The sequence below is a fragment of the Amphibalanus amphitrite genome, unplaced genomic scaffold, assembly GCF_019059575.1.
Source record: "Amphibalanus amphitrite isolate SeventyFive unplaced genomic scaffold, NRLGWU_Aamphi_draft 001339F_arrow, whole genome shotgun sequence".
NCBI classification, from domain to species: domain Eukaryota; kingdom Metazoa; phylum Arthropoda; class Thecostraca; order Balanomorpha; family Balanidae; genus Amphibalanus; species Amphibalanus amphitrite.
The window spans coordinates 412-28,146 of record NW_024882832.1 but is presented as its reverse complement, the minus strand read 5'-3'; the positions used below and the strand labels follow the sequence as shown (position 1 = coordinate 28,146).

General features: G+C 47.3%; 1 protein-coding gene across 1 annotated transcript; it reads right to left on the bottom strand.

Moving 5' to 3' along the window:
• Window positions 1-122: 122 nt before the first annotated feature.
• On the bottom strand, window positions 123-27,735 carry LOC122372280 (peroxidase-like). The gene is made up of 16 exons (XM_043349270.1): window positions 27,687-27,735; window positions 16,621-16,707; window positions 15,992-16,177; window positions 15,374-15,547; window positions 14,645-14,865; window positions 13,913-14,095; window positions 7,708-7,881; window positions 7,203-7,427; window positions 6,799-6,926; window positions 6,050-6,160; window positions 4,759-4,885; window positions 4,105-4,232; window positions 2,122-2,324; window positions 1,668-1,837; window positions 1,343-1,451; window positions 123-1,030 (listed from the first exon to the last, which is right to left on the bottom strand). The coding sequence occupies exons 1-16, from the start codon at window positions 27,692-27,694 to the stop codon at window positions 928-930; spliced, it is 2,337 nt and encodes a 778-aa protein (XP_043205205.1). The 5' UTR covers window positions 27,695-27,735; the 3' UTR covers window positions 123-927.

Genomic DNA, 27,735 nt, shown 5'->3' with positions numbered 1-27,735 from the left:
TTCCTTTAAGGCAAACAATTCGATAACAACCATAGACCATAATCCACTCTACATAAGAAGTCGTCTTTGTCCAATATATCTTCACAATGCTGTAAGGATTTCGGTCACTCTGAACAAAAACGTTCGATGAATACTGTATTTAGCCGTCACACTGTCACTTCCAGTTCCAATCTCATTCCAAGCGGCAATACATTATGTCATAATTATCTCACGTCAGTTGGCATCTCAAGTTAATATTCACAGATGTGTACCAGCCTTGGTGTCACCCACTTCATTGTATGGTTGAGCATTATCAATCTCTCGTCACTAGACACCGTTCCTTCATACCTCGATGACTTTCAGCGCATTTCCAGACTTTCTCATAATCCCACGCTCCCTGCCCACATCATCCAGTCTGATCCCTCTCCCCTTTCATACGTGTCAGATTGTGCAAGGAAAGAAAATAACACATGTGTGCCTCAAAGATAGCGACAGCATCGCTCAGAACATGAGATAAATAGCATGAAATGTCTGGTATAGGTACCGATATCAAACCATGGCGGTATGATCACACACGCAAATATCTGTGTAAAGAACATACCATTACTTACCTAACATTAGAAAACATTTCACAAAGAATGCGATGAAAAGTAGAACAATATTCACAGGCGATCCGTTTGAAGTGCAACGGAAAAACAAAATTTGATTCGCAATCCTGCGAAATTCATTGTCAAATAGGCACTATGCCGGGACATGAAGAAAAGTATCGTGGAGACTGCAACGCCTTTAGAAACATATCGGAAACTGCAACGGAGCGACTTATCACAGAAAGACAACACTACGCGTCGGCAGGGGCGACAGAAGCATCAGCAGCAGCAGCAGCAGCAGCAGTAGCAGAAGCGGGGAAAGGGAGAGGGAGACAGCCATCTATTGACACTCTCAGACATCCTATTTCTTCTTGCGCAGCAACTCGCCGTGTCCGGCGGCGCCCAGATCCCTCCACAGACTGAGGTCAAGCCGGGGCAGAGTGGCGCACGGCACCAGCGGGTTACTGCCGGAGATAGAGGGGAGAGAGGGAGAGATCAGAGGCGGAGGGAGGGAGGTTGCGCTCACAGGCATCGGGTAACGCACTAGCCCGTGGGATTAAACTGCATGGCGCAGGGGATTGATAATAATAAACACAGTCGAACTTTTTGGTGCAGCTATTACAAACAAGTATGCTTCAAGAAACGGATATCTATGACATAGGTATGCAAAGTGACGTAATATCGTCAGTTTCGAATAATTTTATTTCTAAGTAATTATGCTTGAAAAGAACTTTTCTCAAATGTTCGTTACAGTTTTGATTACGAGGTCAACTCACATTTCTGGATCAGACAGGACCATCACATAAGGCTGAATGTGGTCGATGTGGTCCGAATTGTCACAAATGATGCTGCTCAGCTTCATCTTCTTGATCTCCCCAATTTGTTCTGCGAAAAAGTTCTTATGTCAGTCGAATACCAAACCCGAGCTATGAGACCTATTTCGTTAACAAATAAAGTATAAATACAAATACAAAATGCCGAGTTTAACATGATAAAACATGTCATCAGCTTCCTCATTCCGCAATGAGTCGGGTTTACTCCGACTCACAAGCCATCACCTCTATCACAACAAAGTGACAAGTGATCACATCTGTCCCTCACCTGGCGTGAAGGCGCTGGGGAAGCCATGGTTTTCGTACCAGAACCGGTCGCCGTAGCGCAGTGTCCTGAACTGCTCGCCGATCAAACAGCCCAGCGTGGGACCGACCATGGAGCCGGCCAGCGGCCGCTCAGAGATCGCCCCCGACCATAGGTCGATGTGGTCCGGGTGGCTGCCGGAGGTGCAGGTGCGGTCAGCGAAAAAGGAGAACAGGGTGTGTCTTGTTTATGTTAAATTGCGTAAATCAACAGGGACAGCTCTATATAACTAACAGGAACATTTCCCACTGACAGCCGAAGTCATTTGTTATGGCGATTTGATATGAGGCTGTGTGGCATGATCAACACTTACTGAAATAGAGAATACATCTTCAAACTTTTCAATCACACCAAACATGGCAGGCGGCAGCTAGCGACATGCGGCTACAAACTACCCAGAATGCCTCACGGCGCTGACCTGTAGATGGCCCGGTAGCCCAGAGCCGTGTCATTGACCATGAGGTCGTGCAGCTGACTGAAGTCTGTGATGCGCGGCAGTCCGCAGTACTCGCGGTAGTCGTTGTAGCCGGGGATGCCGTGCTCGCGACCCCGCTGCATGTTGATAGCGGCCAGGTCCATGCCGAACCGGTTCTCGGGCATTTGGAACAGGTGGTTGGTCACCTGAGGGTATCGGGGTCACAAGGTCACAGTCCCGTCTTCGGGGGAGGGGGGGGGGGGTCGGTGTCAGCGGGTCATGGCCGCTATGTTTGAGATTCCCGAGCCAGCTTGTAATAAGAAAGCGAGCACATATTATCGAAGGGCATGCAAAATCATGTTCTTGACTTACAGCTTATATATCACTTATATGTAAAAAGAAAATGTATCTATCATATAACCGTCAAACTTTATTGAACCTCATTCACATCAGTTTTCCCTCATATAAAATGCCAGAACGAAAGTTTAGAAAGCAAATAACTCCGCCCCCAGATAACGAAAAATTATCAGCATGTTACCGTTCAAGTCATTAAAAGACAAGATCGTGGCAGGTAAAGAAAAGCGAACATCTTTTGTTATCACTGACATAGTTATCAGGCCAGATACTATTGTTTTACGCAAAGCGACAGAAGCGACAGCTGGCAAAGTTTGGTTTTTGCCGGCCTGCGGACGCAACCGGTTAGTTTTTGGCCGTCCACCACACTGATACCAACGTCCGCGATGGACGCTCGTCATAAACAGGGCCGGGGGGGGGGGGGGGGGGGCAGTTTTTACTGTGACCGGGCGGGACACACGTCGCTCTCTCTTGATTCAATGCAGCACAATGCACAGTCATACAATAGCTTATACACTGTGACACTGGCGACCCAGCAGAAGGTGACGAAACGGTGCAGAGTGCCATATGCTATGACATCATGCAAGCCACCAAAAAATAAAAATGACAAAAATATAGATGCTTTTTTCAGTATTATGCAAACATGTGCCCAATTTTGCTTTTATGCATTTGCTATAAGCATAAGTTGCGGAAACATCTACTTTTTTGCGAAAATATCTACTGCAAGTAACTATGTACAATGTATGTACTAGGGTTGACTATTAAGTAATGGAAGTGCCTTAAGCAATTAAACATTTTTGCACGTGCACACATTTTTTGGGTGTCATTTCATGCGCCGATGTTTTTTCTATCCAATGGTGAAGACCACATGTCCTTAGCTACTTTTTGCTATAAGCTATCGTCGTTTTCCCAAGAGACCACCCGAACCTGTGGCGCACCACCTGGCAATGGCCAAAACCGCGCGCCAGCGCCGAGTGTAAGGTCATTAGTGCTCAGTTTGTCGTAGGGAAACGGCCTACCAAGATCAGAAAATTTCTTTTGTAAGTGTATGGAGCGACGCAGCCTCCCCACAGACGATATGTAGGTGGTTTCATCGGTTTGAGAAAGAAAGCACCGATCAGTCTTCTGGCGGCGTTCCAGGAGTGGGTCAAGACGAGGCTGGAACGGTGTGTGATGCTTGAAGGCGATAATGTGGAGTAGTGTATGCTGTCGTTTATCGTGCCTATGTGTATTTTTTGATGAAAATATAGCAATTGTCCATTGTGTAGCCATAACAATAAGCCAATAAGCTCTGATGACCTCGCGGTGGCGCTTGGCGCGCGAATTTGGCCATTGCCAGACTCCTTTTTCATGGTGCGCCGCAGGTTCGGGTGGTCTCTTGGGAAAACGACGATAGCTTGGAGCAAGAAGTAGCTAAGGACATGTGGTCTTCACCATTGAATAGAAAAAACATCGGCGCATGAAATGACACCCAAAAAATATGTGCACGTGCAATAACGTTTAATTGCTTAGGGCACTTCCATTACTTAATAGTCAACCCTAGTACATATCATGGAAGGAATGAATCGCAATACGAATGTGAATGTTCTCTTGCCTTCACTTCCTCCCTCGAATATTGTGGGCTGTTCTTACCTCCTGTGTGACCAGGTTGTCCATGGCCTGGGCGACCTGGTTGATGAGCCCCATGACGTACTGGTCGATGAAGCCGCCCCGGTACATGTCGTAAGGCTGGCGCAGCAGCTCGCTCAGTCGACGGGAGCCTATCGGAGGGGGAGAGGGTGGGGGTCAGGGGGTTAGATGGGTATCGGATGTGGAGGGGTGGGGGTTAGGGGGTTAGATGAGTGTCGGAGGGGGAAGGGTGGATTTGTGAGTTACATGCGTCTGTCGGAAGGAAGCACGAAAATTGTAGCGAAAACATGAGCAACGTTTTGAAAGTCGGCCTGTCCTTAGCGAAAGATTTTACGGGTTTATTAATTTTCGTGTAAGATTTTAAGTCAAACGGCCGGGAGCTCAGCATTTATTTTGGAACACATCGTTCATGTGGAGACGACAGAAAGACAATGATGACAACTTTTAACATAAATAAAAAATAAAATTACCTACTGAAACAGTAGCGGTTGATAAGCACCGTGAGGGTAAACAGTAAATACCGATCACCAGCAGCCCCCCTCCCCCGCCGCTCCCTCATGTCACGCCAGTCCTGTGCAGTCTGCACGGGTGTTGTCCCCCTCCGTGGTATGCGCCGACTTTCCGTGACTGTCCCACGAGGTCACGGTCACGACTCACCGATGTATTTTCTGCTCACCGACCAGCGCTCGACCACGGCCGGCAGCAGCGAATGGCCGAACCGGAATGTAGCCGTGGCAAACGATAGAGCCGTGCTGCCCTCCAGCGTGGGGTCGTACTTGTAGCCCTGTGGTGGGGAGGAGGGGTGGAAAGGTAACATTACGAGGGTTGTACTGGAAGAGGAGTGGATAGTGGTAGTGGCTTGCAAATGCTGACTCACGTCACCATGAAATATTGTTCCCAAGATAAATTTAGGGTAGACCGGGGCAAGTCGCCCCGCCGAGGTAAAACGCCTCACCGATGTTTCTCGGAACTGGCAAGGTTCTGGGGAAACATCTTCTCTTCTATAAAACGTGCACTACACAATCATTATATGAGCAGACTGGAAATAAATTGTGATGACTCTTTAGGGAAATATAGCCAAAAATGTGTTTTTAGAGTGATTTTTATGTTTTGTTGTCAGATTATGCATCATGGCGTTCTTTTATCGTCCACATCAGGTTAACGACTTTTATGTATTTTGAACAACTATTGTCTAACGCTTATAATGCCGGGTTGGTTCGTGTTAAATTATGTCTTCCTGGAGTGCAAGGCGTTGCTCTCTGACCGAACTACGTGATGGGGTAAAACGCCCCAGTAGGTCGCGGGGCAAAAAGCCCCATGGGGCGTTTTACCTCATGTGTTGTTCGGACTACCCACTTCCTAATGTTCGGTAGCTGGCGAACGGTATGTTTCTGTGCATTTATTTTTACTTTTCTCAGCAACTGGATGGCAAAGGAAGTATTTTGTTAACATTTGCATTGCAATAATTTATTATTTGGCCTTATGAGGCAGGTGAAAAACCTGCTCATACAATAGTGTCGTAGCTGAACACCTGATAGGATGGAAGGTGCTAACTTCAGTGCCATGCCTCTAGAGTATGTGGCTTCTTGCCCCAGGTCGTGGGGCGTTTTGCCCTGGGGTTGGGGCAAAACGCCCTATTTGCAGTTGCTTCACAAATCACAAACCACTTCCTAGCTGGGAGTCCGATCCATAAGTGAATGAATTTGAGGGGTGGAATTTAAAGTAAAATGTCCAAAGAACGCATTGAGCACAAATTTGGCCTTCCAGGTTATGTGGGACAAAAGTTATGTAGCAAAATAAATTATCTGGGGCGTCTTGCCCAATGCCCCAGGCTACCCTACTAGATCATTGATTATTTGTGACAAGTTTTCCCGTATTGCAGGTATCATGGAAAGAATAGGTATAGGAGCACAAATGTCATATTCGGCCCCTCACCCATTTCCATTACCTTTCCTAGGATGAGGCTCTCGCGTTCCATGACCTCCCTGCCCAGCACCATCGGCAGAAACTCGTTGTATGTGATGTGCTGGCACAGAGCCGCCATGATCATTTTGGTCTCCTGAAAACAAATCAGCGCTTCGTCAGCAATTAGAACTGAAAACGCCGAAATCACTTTCCTGGCCCACGCATCGGAAAAAGGTCCTTGCCGCAGTTCCAGGCTCCAGGCCAGTTAAGCTAAAGAGGGATAATGCACAGGTCTGAAGGACCTCTGTGCCCCCTGGTCCAAATCTGATGTAGCGTGTAAGCATCGAATGACAACCCAGTATCATCTACCCCAAATAACAGCACTCTGACCTGATACAGGCTTCCCAAAACGGTTTAACACCCCCTCTATCCCACCTGGTAAAGGGTCTGGTCGTCCCAGTACGGTTTAACACTACACTGTGCCCCCTCTCTCCCACCTGGTACAGGGTCTGGTCATCCCAGTGTGGTTCAACACACTGTGCCCCCTCTATCCCACCTGGTTAAGGGTCTGGTCGTCCCAGTTCTGTTTAACACTACACTGTGCCCCTCTCTCCCACCTGGTAAAGGGTCTGGTCGTCCAGTACGGTTTAACACTACACTGTGTCCCTCTATCCCACCTGGTAAAGGGTCTGGTCGTCCCAGTACGGTTCAACACCCTGTGTCCCATCCCACCTGGTAAAGGGTCTGGTCGTCCAGTACGGTTTAACATTACACTGTGCCCCTCTCTCCCACCTGGTAAAGGGTCTGGTCGTCCCAGTGCGGGTTGATGATCGACAGCTCGGTAGCGATCCGGTTGTGGTCCCTGACGAAGTACGTCTGGATTGTGGCCAGTACCAGCTGTTCGTTTACTCGGTTATCGCCTGGGGGCAAAGATGTCGTTAGGTGAATATTAAGCGATACTTATCCAGCATACGAGCTGGCATACTTTGATATTCGGGCAAACACAGCTGCCGTCGTGCTTTGGACATAAACAATGCTGCTAAATGGCAAGAGTTTGCATTTAGAAAAAAAAACTACACTACCTACTGATTTACACTGAAACATGTTTGACCTTTACTCGTAGAATAGCACTAATGTCATGTCATCCTCATCATTGCCAAAACCAGCATATCAGTACCAGACCTAGCACCCTGTACCTGCGTCGAAGCAGAAGATGTCATTGGAGGGCCGAATGCAGCCCTCGTCGGGCGCGTGCAGGTTGGGCGGCAGCAGGTCCTTGAGGCCGAGCTCGCGGAACACGGGCAGCGTCTTCAGCAGACCGCCCTGGTAGGTTCGCATGCGGCGGGCAGTTTCCTCGTCTGAGCCGTACACGAACGAGGCGTCCAGGTAGGAGGTGACCGTGTTGATGGGGTCACGGGGGCCTGCGGAGGCGCACAGGTCACGTGGTTAGTCAGGTCACGGGGTCCTGGGGAGGCGCACAGATCACGTGGTAAGTCGGGCAGTCGGGTCACGGGTGTCTTCAAAAGGAGAGGTACACGTCACCCATACATTTGAGCAAGTCAAGACTGGATGTCAAGCAAGGTGACATTTCTTGCGCAAACAGTTTTGCAGATGTTTTTTTTATAGTACTTTGAGACCATCCATTAGATCACAACTAAGTAATCACCTACATACATTGCATAGCATCGGAGCCTTTCTCACCTAGTTTGCAGTGGTTATGCACGCCGGCCAGCGAGCGGATCAGGTTCATACAGCGCTGTCCGTAGAGGCCGTAGAACTCGTCCTCCGCCGGGATGACAATGGGGTAGCAGAGCGGATTGTCGGCGTGACGCGGGTCGTTACAGCAGTCGGGCATCTTGGGTCGACCGTTACGGCCTGAAAAGGCGGCCGTCACGGCGGTGTTACGTCACGGGGTGTTACGTTACAATGTGTTACATCACACTGGTTATGTTTTTCATGATGGCGGCACACTGTATTTATCATTACAATGATACATCACACGTCAGTTCGTTTCAAACAGTTTGCAAACGTTTGCATATAGCGGTCAGCTGATTTATTCCTCATATGAAAAGCGTTATTGAATTGTTAGCCGAAGAAATCGGCTTAAAAGAAATATACTACATAGCAATCTGGGTAACTCCAGCCAAATTGCAGCAGCCAGTCCGACCATCCATACTCTATAGGTAATTTAGAGACAGGGGTATTGCTATAAAAAAGGAAGTGAACCGTTCAAATCGGTAGCGATAGCGGCTAATGAGGAAAGCAGTGGGCGGGCGTGGAAGCATCTAGCTCCGGCCTTGCTAGGGTCATAGACTCCTGGCAACTCTGAGATAATACCATCAGACAGATACAGGTCAATGGCGTCGGACCTTGTGTTTTAGTGCTGTCAGACACCTACGAGTAACAGCACCTTTTTAGTGCTGCACAAAAACTGACATATACTTTGTGCAGAATGATATTCGTATCAAGAAATAACCATTTGCAAGCATGTTTTGTGATATAGAATAATAGCCTGTTAACAATTCAGGTAAGTCGGAAAGCGTTCCGTCTTCAGTTACTTAACCCTCGCCCGCACATGGGGGGGGGGGGGTTGCCACCCCCCAGGCAGTCTTTCTGCTCTGCACTCAGCATTTTTAGAGCTAGAAGGCTGATTTTTCGTATAGCTGCTCGTCTATCCTTTCTTGATGTCCACTGAAAATTTCAAGTTTCTGTGATTGTTGGTTTCGGAGATATGACTTTGTTTTTCAGGTCATGTCATGGCCCAAATGGCCAATTCTCAACATCTTGCGTTTGCCATGGGCCTTGTGAGCTTTTGACACCCTGATTTCGGCCTTTTTTGCCAGTCTTACCTCCCACCTATCATGGAACATGTTGTTCGACGATGTACAGGGGTCAAGGTCAGGGTCAAGGTCAACCTAGGTCATCTAAGATAATTGCGTTTTAGGCAAGCTGAATTTACTTTTTGTGAAGTTTTTTGACTGCATTTTTGGTAAAAGCTTCTCAGATCATGATTTCATGTGATATGGACCCCCAAAAACAATCGGTGCACACATCAGTATACACACAGACACACACAGACATACAAACACATATAATTGACCTTGACCTAACTTGACCTGAAATGACCTCAGCAGCAAAATTCTGGTCGGATAGTGTGACAAAGAGGTTCTAGCTGGCTTGGCACCAGAAAACAGCATCGTCATCGGTATTTGATAAGCAGCGCACTTGATATCCAACGGTGACCCAAAACAGCAACATTTTTTAGTTTGACCTGACCTGGAAGGTCAATGACTGACCTGAGAAGGTAAATCTGGGTATCATTGGATTCGTCTCTTCCCAAAGAATCTTTTTGGTGTTTACTGCTAAGCTCTATCTCCAACAGGAACGAAATGGCGCGGGGGTGGCACCCCCCCCCCCATGTGCGTTCTAGGATGGGAAAATGGCATGTGCGGGCGAGGGTTAAGAACAAAAAGCCGGCACATCAGCAGGCGATCAGCAGCGGATATGTATGTATGTAAGCCTGTCCAAGGACGGGTGTAGCCCCGATCACGGTCACAGGGGCCCCGAGGGAGCTCTGTCAGCCCCCCTGACAGTCGTGAGTGTCTCTCCGCGCCGTCGACCACACCCGGCCGCCGCCCGTAACGGCTATTCAGTCAGTCACGGAGTGGCGAAGGTCCCTCATTAGACCCGCAACGCTGTAATAATGACGCTGAAAGGCAGAACCGAGCAGCGAAGGGTAAGCGATGTATGTAAGCTCATAGCCTCTAAACTCTAAAAAAATATTTAACCCTATTCCTGGCGGGCTCCGCCGGGACAAGAAACTGGCGGGGGGGGGGGGGCGATTCGGCCCCCCCCTTCAGATCTCAAAAACTACACATCGCAGCGACAAACGGCGAACGGCGTTTGATAGGTCGTTTAAAGATCTACAACTTTTACTTAAAACATTTTCAGGTCAGGTCAATATTGAGGTCACCAGAGGTCATCAACGATAAAATGTTTTGGAATTAGTTACCTATATAACTTTTAAACTAAGAAACATAGAGACATAAAACCCATACATTTTTGTTGCTCTCGCCAAGGCGATGCGAAATAAGTATGTGATGACCTTCACAGGTCAATTTGAAATTTGACCTGAGGTCAAGGTCAGGTCATTCATCGATGAGGTTGTGGGGTATGGTCATGCTGCATACCAAACGACGCGCCTTGACCAGGCGAGCAGTTTGGTACCACTTACAACTTACAAGTCTTTAGCACCATCATGGCGTGATTTATTGACAGAAAAACGATTTATGGCGTCACATGACCTCAGATGACCTTTGCCGGTGCCCCTGTCAATTAGCGGCACCAGGATCATCACTGATGAGATAATCTTCCATAATACTGAAAGAACTGGGTGGTTTTGACTCGTTTACACGAAGCAGGAGGCGTTTCAATATTTTCCCATAGGCTTGCAATGTAAAGGTCACGAGTCTGGCGTGACCTCAGGTCACAGATATGAAAATTCTGAGATATACAAATTGCACATACTGGTACCCTAACTAAAGCCTGAAGAGAAGAAATTGATCGGTCAAAAACTCTAGCTCTGGCGTTATTGCAAACTTTTCTGAGGTAGGGTCACCAAACCGCCTCTGGTGACCTGACCTGAGGTCAGATCAACTCAAAATTTTCAGAAATGTTGCGTAAAAGCCTTTTAGGAAAAGTCAGAAAATTTAAGCTTCCTAGCTCAAAGCGTTTGGGAGATATAACCAAAAAACCTCAGGGGGGGGGTCCTGAGGCCCCCCCCCCCGCCAGGAATAGGGTTAAAGGGCTGATGTACATAGGGTAGTGTGGGGTAATTTGAACATATTTTTACGTTTTCTCCGTTGTATCAAATTCCAGCTCAACCCTGGATGAAGAAAAACTGTTTCAGTAGCGCATGTGTCACTTGCTTTCACCATGCAAGCCTCATTTTTGGACGAGCCGAGCATACCTTGAATAGCATAGCATCACTTCTCCACCAAGTCACGGTGTGTTCAAATTGCCCCACCGTGGGGTAATTTGAACATACTGCCTGTACCTGCCATAAAAACGATAGCCTCGCCAGCACCGATGCTGTTTGACCCATAAACGAATAGGCAGAACAATTATAAACGCACCTTCATTTGAAAAATCAACACAACAACAAAAATAACACTTGTAGAGTATCAACATCTGCACGCTGCACACCGGTCAGTTGACAGAATTCGCCTCTCTTCCATTTACAGAACGTCTATCATCTCCGTTCGATAAAAACTATCCCAAACCTTATTTCATCTGTTATAGTGGTGCCAATCGGAACCTGGACATTCGGAGTTTCGATTCTTTATAATGTCCAATCGGAATTGATTGCACAAAGGTATAGTAGTCTGGACAACATTGGACGATGGCCTGCTACACTTAAGCATTTTTATCAAGTAATCGTGCGTAGCATTGCTTGGCGAATGGAAAGCTTGTTAAGCTCTCAATATAATGAACTCACTTTTCGGCTGGTAAAATTACATGATAAGCAATTTAAATGACGGGTTTTGAGTGTTGATAGCTGCGTAATATTCGGACATATTTGGACAAATAGTTGACTTAAACATTTTTGGACGGAAAATCAACGAAAATGCCGGACACTAGACGGATATTAGACGGAAATTTTCTAAAACTGGCAGCACTTATCTGCTACTGCTTTGGGTCGAAAATATTGGCAAAAAAAAACTGGGTGTGTTGTTTTTTCGGAGTTATCCCTGTCTTCATTGAAATTCTCACACTATGTTCAGATTACCCCACGCATCCCCACGCTAAAAGCTATTTTGCCATTTTTAAAAACATGGTTCAAAATCAAATTTATGGGATTGAAGGCACTGATTAGGTCATTGTACAACAAAAGCCGTTGCGTATTGGGCGCTAGCAATGCAAGATTTTGCGCTGCAAGGAAGTTGCAACGACGTGTTGTTGGGCGTGTTTCCTTGCGAAATCGATTTTTTACACTGTGCGTCAAGATCTTCATTTCCTGAAACTTTAAACACCGTTCATATGATAGCCCATTTAGTTACGATAATTTCCCTCATTGGTCTTATTGGCATGCCACTTATGGATTTTCCGTAATTTTGTGTTATTCACGCTATGTTCAAATTGCCCCACATGTTCAAATTACCCCACCCTACCCTACTACATATATGTACGTGGATGAAATAGCCCCTTGATGCTAATGACAGAGCGCTTAGGTATTGAAGGATTGGCGAAGTCCAATGAATTGTCGATTCTCGAATCTCTGCTTAATTAAGCTGCCGCTCACTCTACCAACATCCGTCCATGCTGCATTCATACGCAGACTTGCGTAATGACGTCATGCTATCAAACCACATATTACGGGCGCAAACATGCGGCAAAATCGCAACATTTAATGAGATAATGGTGAAACTAAATCAACTTTACCGGGAAGTCTTACAGGGATTAGCATGTTAATCTGTTGCTATGTATACGGTTGATACAGTCGCTAGTTTTTTTACGTTGTGATGAATCTTGCGTCGCTGATTTTATTAACGAGACACCCGTTTTCCCGAAAGGTAAAAATTGCGTTACATGTCTGTGATGCAAATAAGACAGACATGGTATGGGACCGCTTAGGTAAAGAATGCCGCAAAATCGATAATAATTCATGTAAATGTATTGGAAAAACAAGGCAGAAAGGCTAGGTAAGTTGAAGAGCATATAGTTATAAAACACTATCACAAGGTAATAGTGGGCCTATGCCTATTTTCATTTAACGATGTTTTTTATTCCAAATCATTCCGTCACCCACTAAGCCAGTCAACCATATGTGGTGAATTCGTCATCATTTTCTTTTCTTTTTTGGAGGGGGTGGGTGGAGGTGAGCAAAAGGGATTGACAAGCTCGGAGCAGCGTTGACCCTTATCTGTAACAGCGGAGATACACGCTGTATGTTGACCAAAATAGCCGTAGGCGTTAAATGACGGCAACGATGGGATTGGTTATGCCACGTCTTATAAGTCCCAATATTTCTGGGAAATTTGTGCGCGCTCAATTACCAGTGATCCAAACCACCGTTTCACCTCTGTTTACACAAATTGTCATATCCGCAACCACCTCATACACCAGATACCTCCTCCACCAACGGTCATTTTCCTTGCCTCCGAGCACTTCACAAAGCTCACACAAGCAATACAACTGGAGAAAAATTAACTAGTCCGATTCGTGACAAGATTAAGAGCATTATATCCGGAAGAAATGTCAGATATCCATGTTTATCACGTACCCAGGTTGTTGCTGGTTAGACAAACCGCTGTTTGGAGAGGGAGAGAGGAAAGTGAGGGGTTTTCCTCTCTGTGTTAACTGCACGTGGCACGGGCGGGTCACTGAACGGGCATTGTCCGCTCGTGGCAGCGCAGGGTACACACTACACACGCATGTCCGCGCATGCATGCCCTCCTGCAATTGAACCTTTGTTTTGAGCGTAGAACTTATTTGTGTTCTTTTGTGGGCTTAGCACCTTAGCTGAAAGAGGTTAATTAGCTACCTACGTGGGAGTGATGCTAATGCTTGTAATGACGGATGTCTTCTATAGTTTGAAAAGGAACGCATATTGATTAGACTTTCAATCGTTTTTACGATATAATCCGATTCTCAATCTCCATGATTGCGGGACTTTTTAACAGTTGCATGGCTAAATCAGGCGTAATAATAACACCATTGAGTTATATAAATAAAACAAATCTATTGGAGTTTGGAAGATGTTGAATCACTGCTAAACTTCGAAAATGCAAATTTGGTTTCATTCTGTCGATTATTATGCACATCTGATCACGAGAAATGGAGCTAGGTCGCAGAAACAGATACCCACCTGTATCTACAACATATCCAGTCCCACCACGTCACTGACCTATCTCCTTGGGTTTGACCTCGGCGGTGAAGGTCATGTCGTGGTCGATCATCTGACCCCAGGCGACCAGCATCACGGTGACGGCGTGGTCGTGGCGACCCTGGTCGTTGTGCAGCGTACCGGAGACTCGGCGAGGGCTGGGTAGCGGCAGACCGGCCAAAACGTCCTTCGGAGCCGAAACACCTGACAAGGGGGGGGGGGGGAGGCATGGTGAGAGATTGGTGAGAAACTGTGGGGAAGGGTATGGAGGAAGATATTTGATTGTTGATAAGAGAGCAGACTCTAACGGAGAAATGAGAGAGGGAAGGAGAGATGAAAGGAGGAAGAGATCACTAGCAAATCAAAAAACTATGTGATACTCAATTGGAAACTAACAGTTAAGCTCTCCTCTAAAATAAAAAAACGAATGTAGGCACTATTGTGCTGCAGCTGCCTTCCTCTGCCTTCCTATCTCTCTCTCTCTCTCTCTCTCTCTCTCTCTCTCTCTCTCTCTCTCTCTCTCTCTCTCTCTCTCTCTCTCTCTCTCTCTCTCTCTCTCTCTCTCTCTCGCTGTCTTTCTCTCATCTATCTCTCTTCTCGCTCTCTTCTCTTACTCCTTCATTCTCTCTCCCTTTTCTCATTTCCTCCCTTTTTGTATCTCCATGCATCTTTTCCCTCCTCTCTACCATCCTTTCCCCTTTCCTCACCCTCTCTTCCCTCCCTCTCCCCATCTGCCCCCTCCATGCACCGTACCGTCGATATAGTGCGGCGCCAGCAGGCGTCGGAAGGTAGTGCGCGCCGCTCCCCACGTGGGGTTGTCCAGGTTGTTACACGTGCCGTCAATAGTCCGGTACCGGGATACCTCACACTGGAGACCGGCGCTCAGGTGGGACGGGCAGAAGGCGGCGATACTCGTCTGGTAGGTGTCGATCAAAGGTAGGCCGTGCAGAATAGCTTCCCGGGGCAGGTTATATCTGGGGAGGAGGGGCATCGGTCAGCGGGGAGCTACTGTTGAGGTAGTCATCGATAGTTAGTAGGTCAGCTGAACAAGAATGACACCAAAAGGACTGATAACAACTAACAATGGGAAGTCGCACTGAAAACAATTTAACCCAAGGCCGGCGAGTAGACCGGTGTTTCGCGGGTACCCCTATCCGCAACCATTTTTAACCACCCTCCGAGGAGTACAGTACGATCCCATTGCAGTGTAGTCATCCCTCCTCTCAGCGGACTTGTTCGCTGACAACGGTTATATCCGCTCAGAGGATGTACGACTACACCGCAATGGGACCTAGCACTACTCCTGGGAGGGTGGTTAAAAATGGTTGCGGATAGGGGTACCCGTGAAACACCGGTTTACTCGCCGGCCTTGGGTTAAATTGTTTTCAGTGCGGACACCATGAAAAACAATCTGGACCTCTCGTGGGTACCCTCCCGGGTCAACTCTGAACTCAGTCCCCGTTTTTTTTTTTTCACACTCACGTGTGGGCGAGCGAGGCGGCCACCTCTGTCAGCGCCTCGCCGAGGAGACCGAGCTGTTCCACGTCACTGTAGTCGGCCTGGGGTTGGAGCTGGTAGCGCGCCGCAGCCTGCTCGAACGCAGCGCTCACCGCCTCGTAGGTGATGCACGTGCCACCGCCGATGTGGCTCGGACCGCTGAGGGGGGGGGGGCTCATATTGAGGAGTATGGAGGGTTAGAAATATTCTTTATTGACCGTTTGCAAAGTGAAGGATGAGCGAAAGCCGTCACCAGAATTTAAAAAATTGTTGAATATTTTGACTTTATTCGTAAACATCTCGAATGATTGCCGAAAGCAATACGACTGAGTGATTAATCTTACGCGTACGAAACACACTCAGTAATCTCATCATGAAACACAAGTTTTTCAGTTTAAAGATTCTATTCGACTTTTAATTTTTTAATCATTCTGGCTGTGAAGTGGACGACCGCATAACCTGGGCCTCAAAGGGATGGCGAGAGGACGGTAGTTGGGAAGAACGACTGTGTCTGTATCCATCCAGTATCCACCGGTTTCGTCTTTCTGCACCCCCTCTCTCACACCGGGGATCTTGATCTGCTTCCCCGTCCTCTGCACCTACCTCTGACCCAGCAGAACGTTACGAGTGTGGTCCACCAGAGACGACTGACCGCCGGCTGCCGTTACCGCCAGGGCACAGTGGGCACCGGTGCCACCGGGTGGGGGCACAGTACTGTGCCCGGGAGGCACCAGGGTTGGACCGGTTGCCGGCAGCACCGCGCCGCCCGGGCCGCTCGGGTGGATGACACTGGGGGCGGGGAGAACAGCGGGTAAGTAAGTTACAGCTGGAAAAAAGACACACTTTAAGTGTATGCTTACCACACGAACAAAAGTGTTCATTATTGGCTAACTCGAATTGTACGAGTAGGCGAGTAGGCTGATAATGATATGAACAGCGAAGGTAATGATAACTAGCTGCGAACGGAACCTAAATACCTTATGGCGGCAGCTTTCATTACTATTTGTTAACAAAATCAAGCTAAAAGTGGAAACAAGTGGTTAATTGCAGCTGAAACGTACAAGAACGCATCAGTTGGAAAGCACTAAAGGAAAGTCATCGTGTACCTAAAAGTGTTACCTATACCCAGCTTCGATTCATTTCACTGATCAGCTGTGTCCAGCCCCGCCCAGGCCATTACCGGTGTGGTTAATGTTCCGTTTGCATGTTGTGACCTTTCCGGGCCTGCTTACCTTGAGCTGATGGAACTGAAGCCGCTGAAGCCATCGATACTGGCGCGGACCGAGCCAGCCAGCAGGCCAATCAGCAGGATCAGTAATCTGGCGCAGCAGAGACATCAGAGATATCAGACACGTCAGAGATATCAGAGATATCAGAGACATCAGAGATATCAGAGGAGATGATCAGATGCACATCAGATGAGCAGTAATCGCCACGCACTTTGTATGTGGATCGCTCTCAGATGTAAATACAATACAATACAATATACTAGGTAGAGGCATGTGGATGATTTCAGAAATGGAGGAGGTACAGTCTGTTACAGTTTGCAGTTTGATGGATAGGAACTCTCTACCAGGCGCGGGAGCCAGGGGGCTCGAGCGGGCTGATCCCCTCCGGCTTTTTGGCCGGGAAGACTCGAGCCTCTCCCCCATTCCTCACAGAGCGAGGCGCATCCTAATCATACCAATTCTTCTCGCAATGAAAAATTACATCCTGAAACCGATGGTGAAACTCATCCTGCGACTCGGCCCGGTGTCGTAAGGCGTAGATAGGCTGTGCCGCTTGACACTGAAGTGAAGCGGCACAGTCTATACGGGCGCCAGGTGGCTTCTGCCCGAGCGCTGAGGCACCGATGGATAGAGTCACTATCGTTCAGGCTATACCCGACTGTACCATCAACGCCTGTACCCGACTGTACCATCAACGTATAAAACATCAGTCGCACGGTAAAAAGCGACACATCGTCATGAAAGAGAAATACACGAAATACACCTTGTGAAAATCAGTAGTTGGAATGATAGCCGACTTTACCTTTATATGAAACGGGGAAAAACAGTTTGCCAAAATCTCAACAATTTACTTGCATGATCTCAAAGAAAATCTTTTCGTTTTTAGTTCTCACTAATTTCATTGATTCCATCCATTTTTGTTCTGAATGTTTGGAACATTATTGAAGACTGAAGCCATATGTAGATGCGGAAAAATCGGCATAGAGTATTTTACTTCACTGCCCCCTACCTTATTCTTTTATTTATTCACGCCAAACCACTTCAACAAAGACGTTATGATACCGAGAAATGTAGCACTTTTTCAGTGGAAGAACATCTTCGAACAAGTACCTACAATTAGTTTCTTTTAAAAGATATCTTATGATAGTTGAGATCAGACGACAAATTTATAAAGTCGTGCACACGTGGCGACAGCCCGATAGCGAATCAACTTAGGTGGGATGAGGAAAATGCTCCCAAAGTCAAAAGATGTTGCAGCCGTTAGTGGTTGATGATACCTAAATAAACTGTAGACTAGGGTGTGTCTCATAACGTACATACAGGTCTCGCGGGTTTTAGCGGTAGGTTTTGCACCTAGAAAATTTAGTGTACTTCAGGCTACATCTTCGTCGTCTTAAGCTTTTAAGTGTTGAAGATGCGATCGACTTGTTGGGTAACAAGCCGGCCATGACCGTGTAAAATGGCTTCATCGTAGATCGATTAGTTTCTGAGATATAACCGGAAATGTAAAAGTGCAAAACCTACCGCTTAATCTCGCGAGAGCTGTACCTACCTATCTCAAGCGTTTCAGGGCCCAGTCCAACGCCAATATAGCGAAATTGATACGATAAGGTCCCAAAATAACATTGCGTAGCTAGCGCAACATTGGACCTGTCTTCTGGATAAGGGTTTAGCCGAGACGCAGACGGCAGTGGATAAGCATAACATATTCGGATTCAGCTTGTGCAATGTGCATTCTCTCCATAAGCTAGTGCAGGTTATTTGTAAACATTGCTCTCACGTTCGGCGTATCGTGACACGAGTCTTATGTTTGCTAAGAACCTACCACAATGTTACGCTCCAGCCTATATCATAGTAAACACCGATCTAGACCGAACTCACGACCGATTCGAAACAATGGCTAATCCTGGACTTTCCTGCAGCAATGTGCGCACTACGTGCACCACTGCACTGCACTGCAAACGGGGGGGGGGGGGAGGGGAGTATCTGGTGTCATATGTCATACTCGTAGGCAGCAGAGAAAGAGGAGGGGCCCGGTGCTGACCACTGACCAGGGGAGAACAGAACCGTTAAATCTCGTACTGCCGGAGAGGCCAGCCCTGTTTCCAGAATCGACTCCCTGTTCCGGTCCACTGTCGGCGATTAGCAGGCTCCGGTTGACCTCCGGTTAGCAGTTGCAGGTCATGCCATGAGAGGGGGAAGGAGGGAAGGAGAGGGGGTGGAGGGGTGGAACGGGAAACGACCACACCCAGTGAGGGCCGCTGCGGGGTCGGTGAGGCCGGGCGAGGTAGAAGTGAATTGGGGTTCCAAGGTTCCGGATATCGATATCGCCAGCAACGAAAATTCGAGCCTAGGCGACAACATTTTTTCTGGGCTGCTAAAAAATGGATTTGCTATTTAGTGTCGTAAGCTTACGTCTTTATGGTGTTCGATAAAACTTTGTAGAGCTACTGTTATGTGTTGACATGCTGGATACAGTATCGAACAGTTCAATGTACATGCTAGCCGACAACATCACAAAACTAAAAACGCTGGCGTCTGGAAAGGGAACAATTGTCAACACATACCGGATTTGTAGCAAAGCAAACGCTCATGTAACACTGATCGGGGAGACGTAACTATTTTTTAAAGTCGGCTAGACAACCGGTATGCTACAGGTGTGTGCGGTATGCGAGTATATGTAAGAACATTGGCTCCCTCGATGAAGTTCGGGTGTTGTTCAAACTTGGCTTGACCGGTACCATGACGTGTCATATGTTTCAGTGCATGTTTCAGCATTCCAATCTAATGTTATCCGATCCGTATGTGTGCCTTATGGATGACTTGTGGCTGCGTATATAAACCAAAAGGGTAATTGACGGAGCACAATGATGGAAGCAGGCACACATCTGGGCTTTTATTGCTTCCAACGCATCCAATGTCTTATTTGCGCGATTAAGTGTCATAAAATGCTTTATCTATTCTGGCTGTTTCAATGCTGAAAGTCAACTCTATGGATTGTTTTGATTGCTGTGAAGATATGGCCGAATGATATTGAGAAACTGCACTCCACACACATATTCTAATTAGTTTGAGCAAAAACCAGAGCTGTAATCTATCCAACAGCATGCCCATTAAGCCGAGACTGTATATACGCCTATCAAGTAGAGATGCTTATGGATTGACATCAGGGCAAAAACTGGGATCCGGATCACACAGTACGACCAACTGCCTTTGCCGGCATGCCGGGCCAGGTTTTGTTTCTCACTTTCTTCCCCGCGCCTGTTGACAACGCGCTTTCACAATGTGTCGCTTATTGGCCATCCACTGCAGGTGACCGGCACGCCGGGCACGCCGGGCGGATACCGCCAGTGGGGATGGCATGCCAGGGTTCTCAGGGGTGCTAGTCAGTCTGCGCACTGAATGGGTGGGGACGGGATGGTCAGTAGCGAGAGAACAGGTTTGTCGCGCTAGTATACGTCTCACTTAGCTGGTGTGAAGCGCAGTTCAGTGATATGGCGATGGTGAGGTCAATTCTGAAAGGAACGGCTGTGGATACAGGGCTGGCGGCGAAAACATTGGCGCCAAGCCTTTTCTTTTACGCCTTACAAACAATAAGCCAAACAATAAGTCCAGCAATCAGCGGTCCTATCTTCTGTGAAGACGTTGGAAGATGGTTGCACCAACGACGTCGGATATGCAGTATGGCAGGCAGAGAAGTGGGAGGAGAAGCAGCACTGGAGGTCCGACATTGTTTCGGCACGTAACAATGTAGAGTGTCACGACCCATTTATCTGTGTTGTGTGACCAAGGTCGCGGCCTCGGTGACTGAACATTCGGCATGCGGTAGGGCGCTATGTCGTTCCGCGGTCAAAGCATTGCAAGTGTAATTGAGAGCATTACGCTCCGTCACACGGTTCGAGAGAAACGTGGTATGTGTCAATGTCCAAGAATAGCCGCGCGATTTGTCACACAGCAAAGAGTGACGCGGTACGTTCCACACCCCGGAAAACAAAGCATGTCTAAAACCCGACAGTAAAGCCCAATGGCTATGGATGGCTCAAGAAACGCGGCATTTCTCTTATAGCACCGCATATTATATAGCACAAGCATATCATGTAATTATTTACTTAAAATGCTTCTGAAGCGTAAGCACATGTAGAAAAGTATAGGCATGAATCGATAAACAATACGTTTTGCATCTTCCAGTATGCCTTAGACTTTAGAGTATCCAGTATGCCCGTTAAAATCTCGTCAGGAAGAAAGGCTTTGAGCCTTTTAGGAAACTACTGTGTATAAGATCGTCCTTGCTGATTTCGACTGGGGTCGGTAGACCGAAACCGCATTCGTAGCGGATCTGAACGGGGCCAATTAGCCTCCTCAAAGGTCTCGGCCTAGCTTCACTACCTGCAGCTAAAGTCGTGCGACGGTTTTGTTTGTGAACCTGAATGGCCATTCGTTTACTCGTTAGTGTGCCCGGAGTTCGCGTTGGCTCTGGTATCTGATCTGACTCAGCCTCTGCGCGCTGACGCTGTTTTCCCGCTCTGTTGTGACAACACGTCGCGGCTGCAGTCCGAGCTATGAGCTAAACGGCTGCATTCCGATACACAGAAGGTAAATATTATCCATGCCAGCTACCTCTCTAATCTTTTACTGGAGGATCGTGGGATAAGAAATTTTGCCCCTCCCGCAACGTTCAAAGTTGACGAAACGTTATCGTTTTTATCGCATAAAAAGAAAAGCAACCAACAATTAACTTAGAATCAAAGGCTTCGAAGACGCTTCATTACGCTAAAATAGGATTTCTCGTAAACCTGTTGCCCCGTCAACTCTGAAAACACGCTGCTACACATTGCCACGGCGGTATATATCGTCTAAGGCCGACATACGTGCTGCTTTATCGATTATCGCCACGTCTAACGGCCTTGGCCCAGATCAATGCCTGGTCGGCCATGGCAGCAGCCTTTCAACCGGTAAACATTCAGCCCTTTTATTATCTGCTACACTTTGTTATATTACTTTTATTGTTATGTTATTGTTACTGCGCTACACCTAACTGCGATGTGACATTAATAAGAAAATCGTGCGCTGTTGGTGAAGTGGCTCATAATATTAGTGATCAGCTCCGCTCCCGTTCTTGCCAAAATAAAATGGCATGCTATTTCGCTAGAGTACGCTGAATGACACGCGTACTTTGCATTGTCACTGCAGCGTAGGTACTGGGGAGTTGAGATACGCTCTCAAAGATTTGCTTGCACCCTTCCTGTACTGCCGCACATATACGCTATATACGCTATTCCAGCTGTGTATCCTAACCACTTTATCGTGTGTGCTATGTGCCAGCCGACAATTCACGGTCCGAGCCGCCGTGCTGGAGGCCGGTGTTCCGGGGGTGGCGCCAGTCACGACCAGACCGCCGTGACCCGTGAGGGGGGGGGGGGGGCCGTGACCTAGGGGGTCTGGTGACCCGGTTTGGATACACGGACCCGGGCCACACCCTCATGAAGGGGGGGGGGGTCTCTGCCGTCCGCGCCACAGTGGCTGATTTCGGCTGTCTGTTGAGGTCGCAGTGGCTGATTTCGGCTGTCTGTTGAGGCCACAGTGGCTGATTTCGGCTGGCTGCTGAGGCCGCAGTGGCTGATTTCGGCTGACCGCTGACCGCAGCGGTGGGTTTCGACTGACCTCAGACCAAAGCGACCTCAGAGGTCGGGGTTGACCAGCGACTGCAGAGTGCAGATCGTATTTTGAGCGCTGCCCCTCCCCCTTATCGGTGTAGAGACACACGCCGAGGATTGCCGACGGAAACTTACGACTCGCTAATGGACAGCTGGTCTCGAAATCATGGCTAACACAAGATGAACTTCAAAAGTGTTAGATAAAGTTGTCATAGTCACACATGAACAGTTTCATATTGCACCGCACTAAAATAAAATCAATAATTGCTGCTCTGTGTATGGATCGTGGAATATACGGATGTCAATGATAAGTCATATGGATGGATCGTGGATAGATCGTGGAATGGATGGATGGATCTTGGAATGGATGGATCTTGGAATGGATGGATTGATCGCGGAATTGATGGATGAATCGTGGAATGGATGGATGGATCGTAGAATGGATGGATGGATCGTGGGATGGATGGATCGTGGAATGGATGGATGGATCGTGGGATGGATGGATCGTGGAATGGATGGATGGATCGTGGAATGGATGGATGGGTCGTGGGATGGATGGATCGTGGAATGGATGGATGGGCTGGGCGGAATTTAGGTGGTAAGTGAAGATAAGACGGAGGAGTTGGTGGCCGGACATACGAATTATCTTTAGTTATGAATGTTTCCGTGATGAGTATTTCCGCATTACGATAAGAGTGGTATAAACTGATTGGTACGCTGCAATCAATAATTTGTTATGCTAACACATTCTGAAACACATGAATAGGTTACACAACTAGGCCGTGGCCTTGTGAGCCATGCAATAGCCTAGTTCCGCCTTAGAAATGGTGGCTAGTTTTTACATATATTTGCTGTGAATTCTAATAATAAACACTTGACGTAAATGTCGTCATCCTTGATATCCTGGCTTTATCATCATCGGTAGCTTATCATCATAGCTTGCCTATCCTAGAAGTTTATTTATTTCACGTCATTGGCTCACTCCACACTTGTGTGGCTATTCTAGTGCCAGAGTCAAAGAATAAAATAGTGGTTGTCGGGATGACACACATACATAACATTCATACATACATACATACATACGCCCTCGTTCCCCCACCAATCTCACAACCACACTATCACATAAGTGTCGTCACTAGGCGCCGCTAACGATCGTTCCTTTGTTGCTGCAGCAAATGCCGACGAAGTTCTCTTTTAAAAGCTCTCATGTCCAGATCACGCATGCTTGGAGGCAGTCGATTAAAAGCCGTTGCTGCAGCGAAAAGGAATCGTCTCCTCCCGGACTCAGACTTTATCATGGGAACATGTAACATGTCGTCCTGCCTCGTAGCTCTTTGGTGTACATGCCTTCTTCGCACAAGATTCTCCGAGAGCAACTCGGGCTGAGCCGTAACCAGCGTGCGTTTTAAGAGCGTCAGCACATGGTACGTATACATGTTGTGCGCCGATAGCCACTCTAAGTCACGCAACACGTCACTCACATGGTCAAACTTCCGTCGCCCCGATATAACACGTGCAGCAAAATTCAACACTTTCTGTAGCCGTGAGGTTTGGGTGACATTGCACGTTCCGTAAACACTAATACAGAAGCTTCCCATAAGCTAATTTTAGCCAAAACACTGATGAAAATGATGACAATTTCAAATCCCCGATCAATAAGTAACAAAAACCTGCCAGGTGACGTTCGACATCGTCAAACCGAAGCAAGCAATGCAGCCTCCTGCAGCCTCCTGCCCTCGCAGTGGGAACTTTTTTGGGGGTCAGGGGTGACGTCTGGCGGGAAATGGTAAGAAACACTTTAGTGACGGAAATAGATGCTACTCCACTTTGGAAAATCAGAAGTTGCATGTCTAAGCAAGACACATGGGACATAATAACAATAGGCGCTTTCATAGAATTTATGCAATTTCATACGATGAATAGAAGGGGTCACACTAAACAGACAATAGTGTTGCATAGGTCTAAACTGTTTTGTTGCACTTCCACCTATGTAGTAAATACGTTTATCCCCATATGAAAATGCACCATCAAAAGCAAGTGTTCATTACACCGCACAGTGGGCCAGGCGCATCAAAAAAGCGGAATTAAGTCGAAAATCAACTTCGGTGAAATTCCTGTAATTATGGGATAGAGTATTGTAAAATGTCCAAAGTTTCCGAATAAGCAAGTTTCCTTTCCCCAATGTCAAGGCAGATAATGCTATAACGTCGCAAAGTAGGACTTACCGACTGGAGATGGAAATGACTGCTGTGTACCATATTCCGTTCCCCCGATTCAAAAGCTCTCAGCGTAAAATCATTAAAGTTATTCCGTACAAAATAGCTTTAAAAAAACAGCCGGTATTTCTGCGCATGTTTCTCGTACTCAAGTTCCCGGGAACTATTTCATGCTTACTAGTAGCGGTGGGGTTTACAGTGCCTGTTCGGAACCGTGGTAGTGCAGCGACGCAATGCATTTATATAAGGATATTAAGAAAACGTCACCGAACAACACGAAGATATTTGCTGCCTGACTTTCCTCAAGGTGTATAGCTTGCTGCCCAATGCAAATATTTTGCGCATTTTTGCGCGAAATGGACAAATAAGGGTTTAACCCTCGCCGGCATAGGCCGTTTTGCATCCCTCGACGGCACAGGGGGATGCGACCCTCCTCGCGTTTGGCCCCTAATTGAGCTAGAGCCTCGCGGAAAAAAAAACATCGTGTAGGTCGTCACGAGACAAAGCTAACGGTACCCGGTTTTAAGGTCATAGGTCAAATGGTGACCTCTGAGGTCAGGTCAATGGCCGAAAGTCGGGACCTGTTAGAACGTCGTATAGTGTGGCTGCTAAGGGGGTTTTCGGGATGCTGATCACGAATATCATGTTAGTTTTGATCACAGATGATGTCTTCATGCATTTAGGCCAGGTCGGGTCAGCTCAGGTCAGGTCAACCAGTATGGGTCCTGCCGGGTATTCGTAGTAGGTGTCAACCCGCCTCTGACAGCTTCGTAACATGTTACGAAGGCACCAAAACTACTTCGTAAATGTTCAAATGGTTCCTAAATTCTAATTCAGCTCCAAAACTAGCCCAGAAACATGTAAAACTCGAAAAAGTGAACCGAGGTCATCGAAGGTCAATGACCTGACCTGACCTTCAGGTAACCTTTACACCCACCCTAATGCATGGGACCAACATCATATCACATGTTTGAACGCTTGAAACCACGAAAAGACTGCAAACGCGCGGCCAATGCGGCATAGTGCCCGCCTGTCCCAGGCATATGTGCAGCGCAGAAATTAAATAATGACGTCATAGGTCAGTGACCTAGCGTAACCAATCAAATTTGAAAATGGATATCGGATTCGGCTTTAGCATGATATTTTACCCTGTAACGAATCGTTTTTGGCACCGCAGCTGTGCTCAATGATTTAATTCCGCTTTTTTGAAGCGCCTGGCCCACTGTGCACCGGACATACATGTTTTTAGACAAGTCGCCTCATCGACATTTGAGTCCAGTTTCTTTGGGGTAGCGATAAGTAGAGTTGTCCCAGGTCCGGTCAGTGGGTCAGGGGGCCAGGACGAGTTAGCCACCAAGGGTTGCATTACTTGAACAGGATCCCACGCGGGTCAACCCGCTCTTTGACTAAGCGTGATGCGGAGTGCTTCAAGCTAACCGGGTCAACTGTCGTGTCAATGCCGCCTGCTCGGCTGCTCCGTCACATTGGAGGGCACGTCTTGTTTTTACACAGGGCAACAGGTGGTGACGTAGCGTTGTTCTATTCCGTCCCAGAAGCTAGCGAGAATCACACTCACCATAGTGCGTGGGATCTCACTTCTTAAGAGCAGAGGTAAAGAAAAAAACAGACAGCCTGGTGCAATATATCAACAGTTTTTGTGGTTATCTATTCAAGCTACATTTTGGAACCTGTTTTGTTTGTAAAGAAAAGGTAGGTAGTACCATGGATGAGATAATAGGTGTTATCTCATCCATGGTAGTACTTTCAGCACATGTTTCTGCTGACAAAGAGCTCAATGAAGTTCCTGAGTGTCCCTGCACTGCAATATGGAGGGCGGTCTGGAATCTGGATGGGCTCTCTGACTTTACCATGGTTTTACATAGTTAAATCATGTAAAGCTAGCAACAAAACTATCAGTAACCCGTAGGTACCAGTGTGTTTATCATTTTTACTCCTACGCTCAGGAGTTCATGGACCAAACTAAAATATTATTTGACGCATAATGTTTTCTCAAGGCTGAGTCTGACCGGAACGGAGATTCGTCGGATACCAGCGTCTATTATCCTTACATTTTCAAATCCCTTCATGTGAGGAAAACATATGAAAATACGTCCTGGCAAATAGCATATGTTTGCATCTGGACATCACATTCATGACTGAAATGATATATTATGCGGCAGATCGCTTGGCACCTGCTATCTGCTTTTAAACTTTTTCGACCAAAAATGGACGAATATGACCTGATTTTGACCTCTATAACTCATGACCTGAGATGACCTACATAGGACCCAATTTCATCAGGAGGTGCATGACATTGAAGCATGACCGCAGAGGAGATAGAAATGGAAAACTAACAATCGCGGTGTTTTGTTTTTATTTATCTGTGAAAAAAACACAGAAGGACTTTGCCCCCCCTCCCTCAACAGGTCGCGGTTAACAAGATAAGGCGTCTTTAATTAACCGTTGTTTTATGTTTGTGATCTTAAATCACACCTAGTTGACAGCAAAATGAACGGAGCTGCTCTCTCCAGCGTGGCACCCCACTCTGACTCATTATGCTCCATCGCGACTGTATACAAGGATATTTGTACCCAAGGATGTTTTGAACTTTTGAACTTTTTTATTTCTCGAAACCGACAGTGCTCGACTTTGCTGAGGCATCCAGCATGATGTAAACTGTAAAGCACTTGAGCCATTGCCCTATGTTTTCGAGCATTTTGTTTGTTTTGTTGGGTCAGGCTCTTTCGGTCTAACGAGACCATTTCACAGCCGAAAGGATAATAGGAACTACGGAGTGAAATTGGTCTGAGCGGTCGCTCTGGTGATCCATCGGGGCTGAGCCAATCACGAGGACATGCCGCCCAGCCCCCTGAAAGCTACCCTTGAAAGGTTGTGGGCTTGCTCCTTTAGGGAGCTAATACCAAGGAATAAAGTTGCTCGTCCAGCCCGGAACAGGGAGTGGAGACATGGAAGAGAAGGATTTGATTATCCTGAGGATCGACGGAAAGGTTGTTTTTAGAATACTATATCACATCCTGCATCCATGTATATTGTGGATGGCCGACCTTCCGCCGTTCCAGTGGTGGCTGGGACTCAACTCAACCACCCTTTATAGTCATCACGTGCGGCTGATGCTCTGCTGTGTTCGCAGCCCTCAGCACCCCACAGCCCCACACTGCCCCCCGCGCCGGTGACCCACCTGGTCATGGCTCCACAGGTAGAGAGTCCGTCGACCAGGAGCCGTGCAC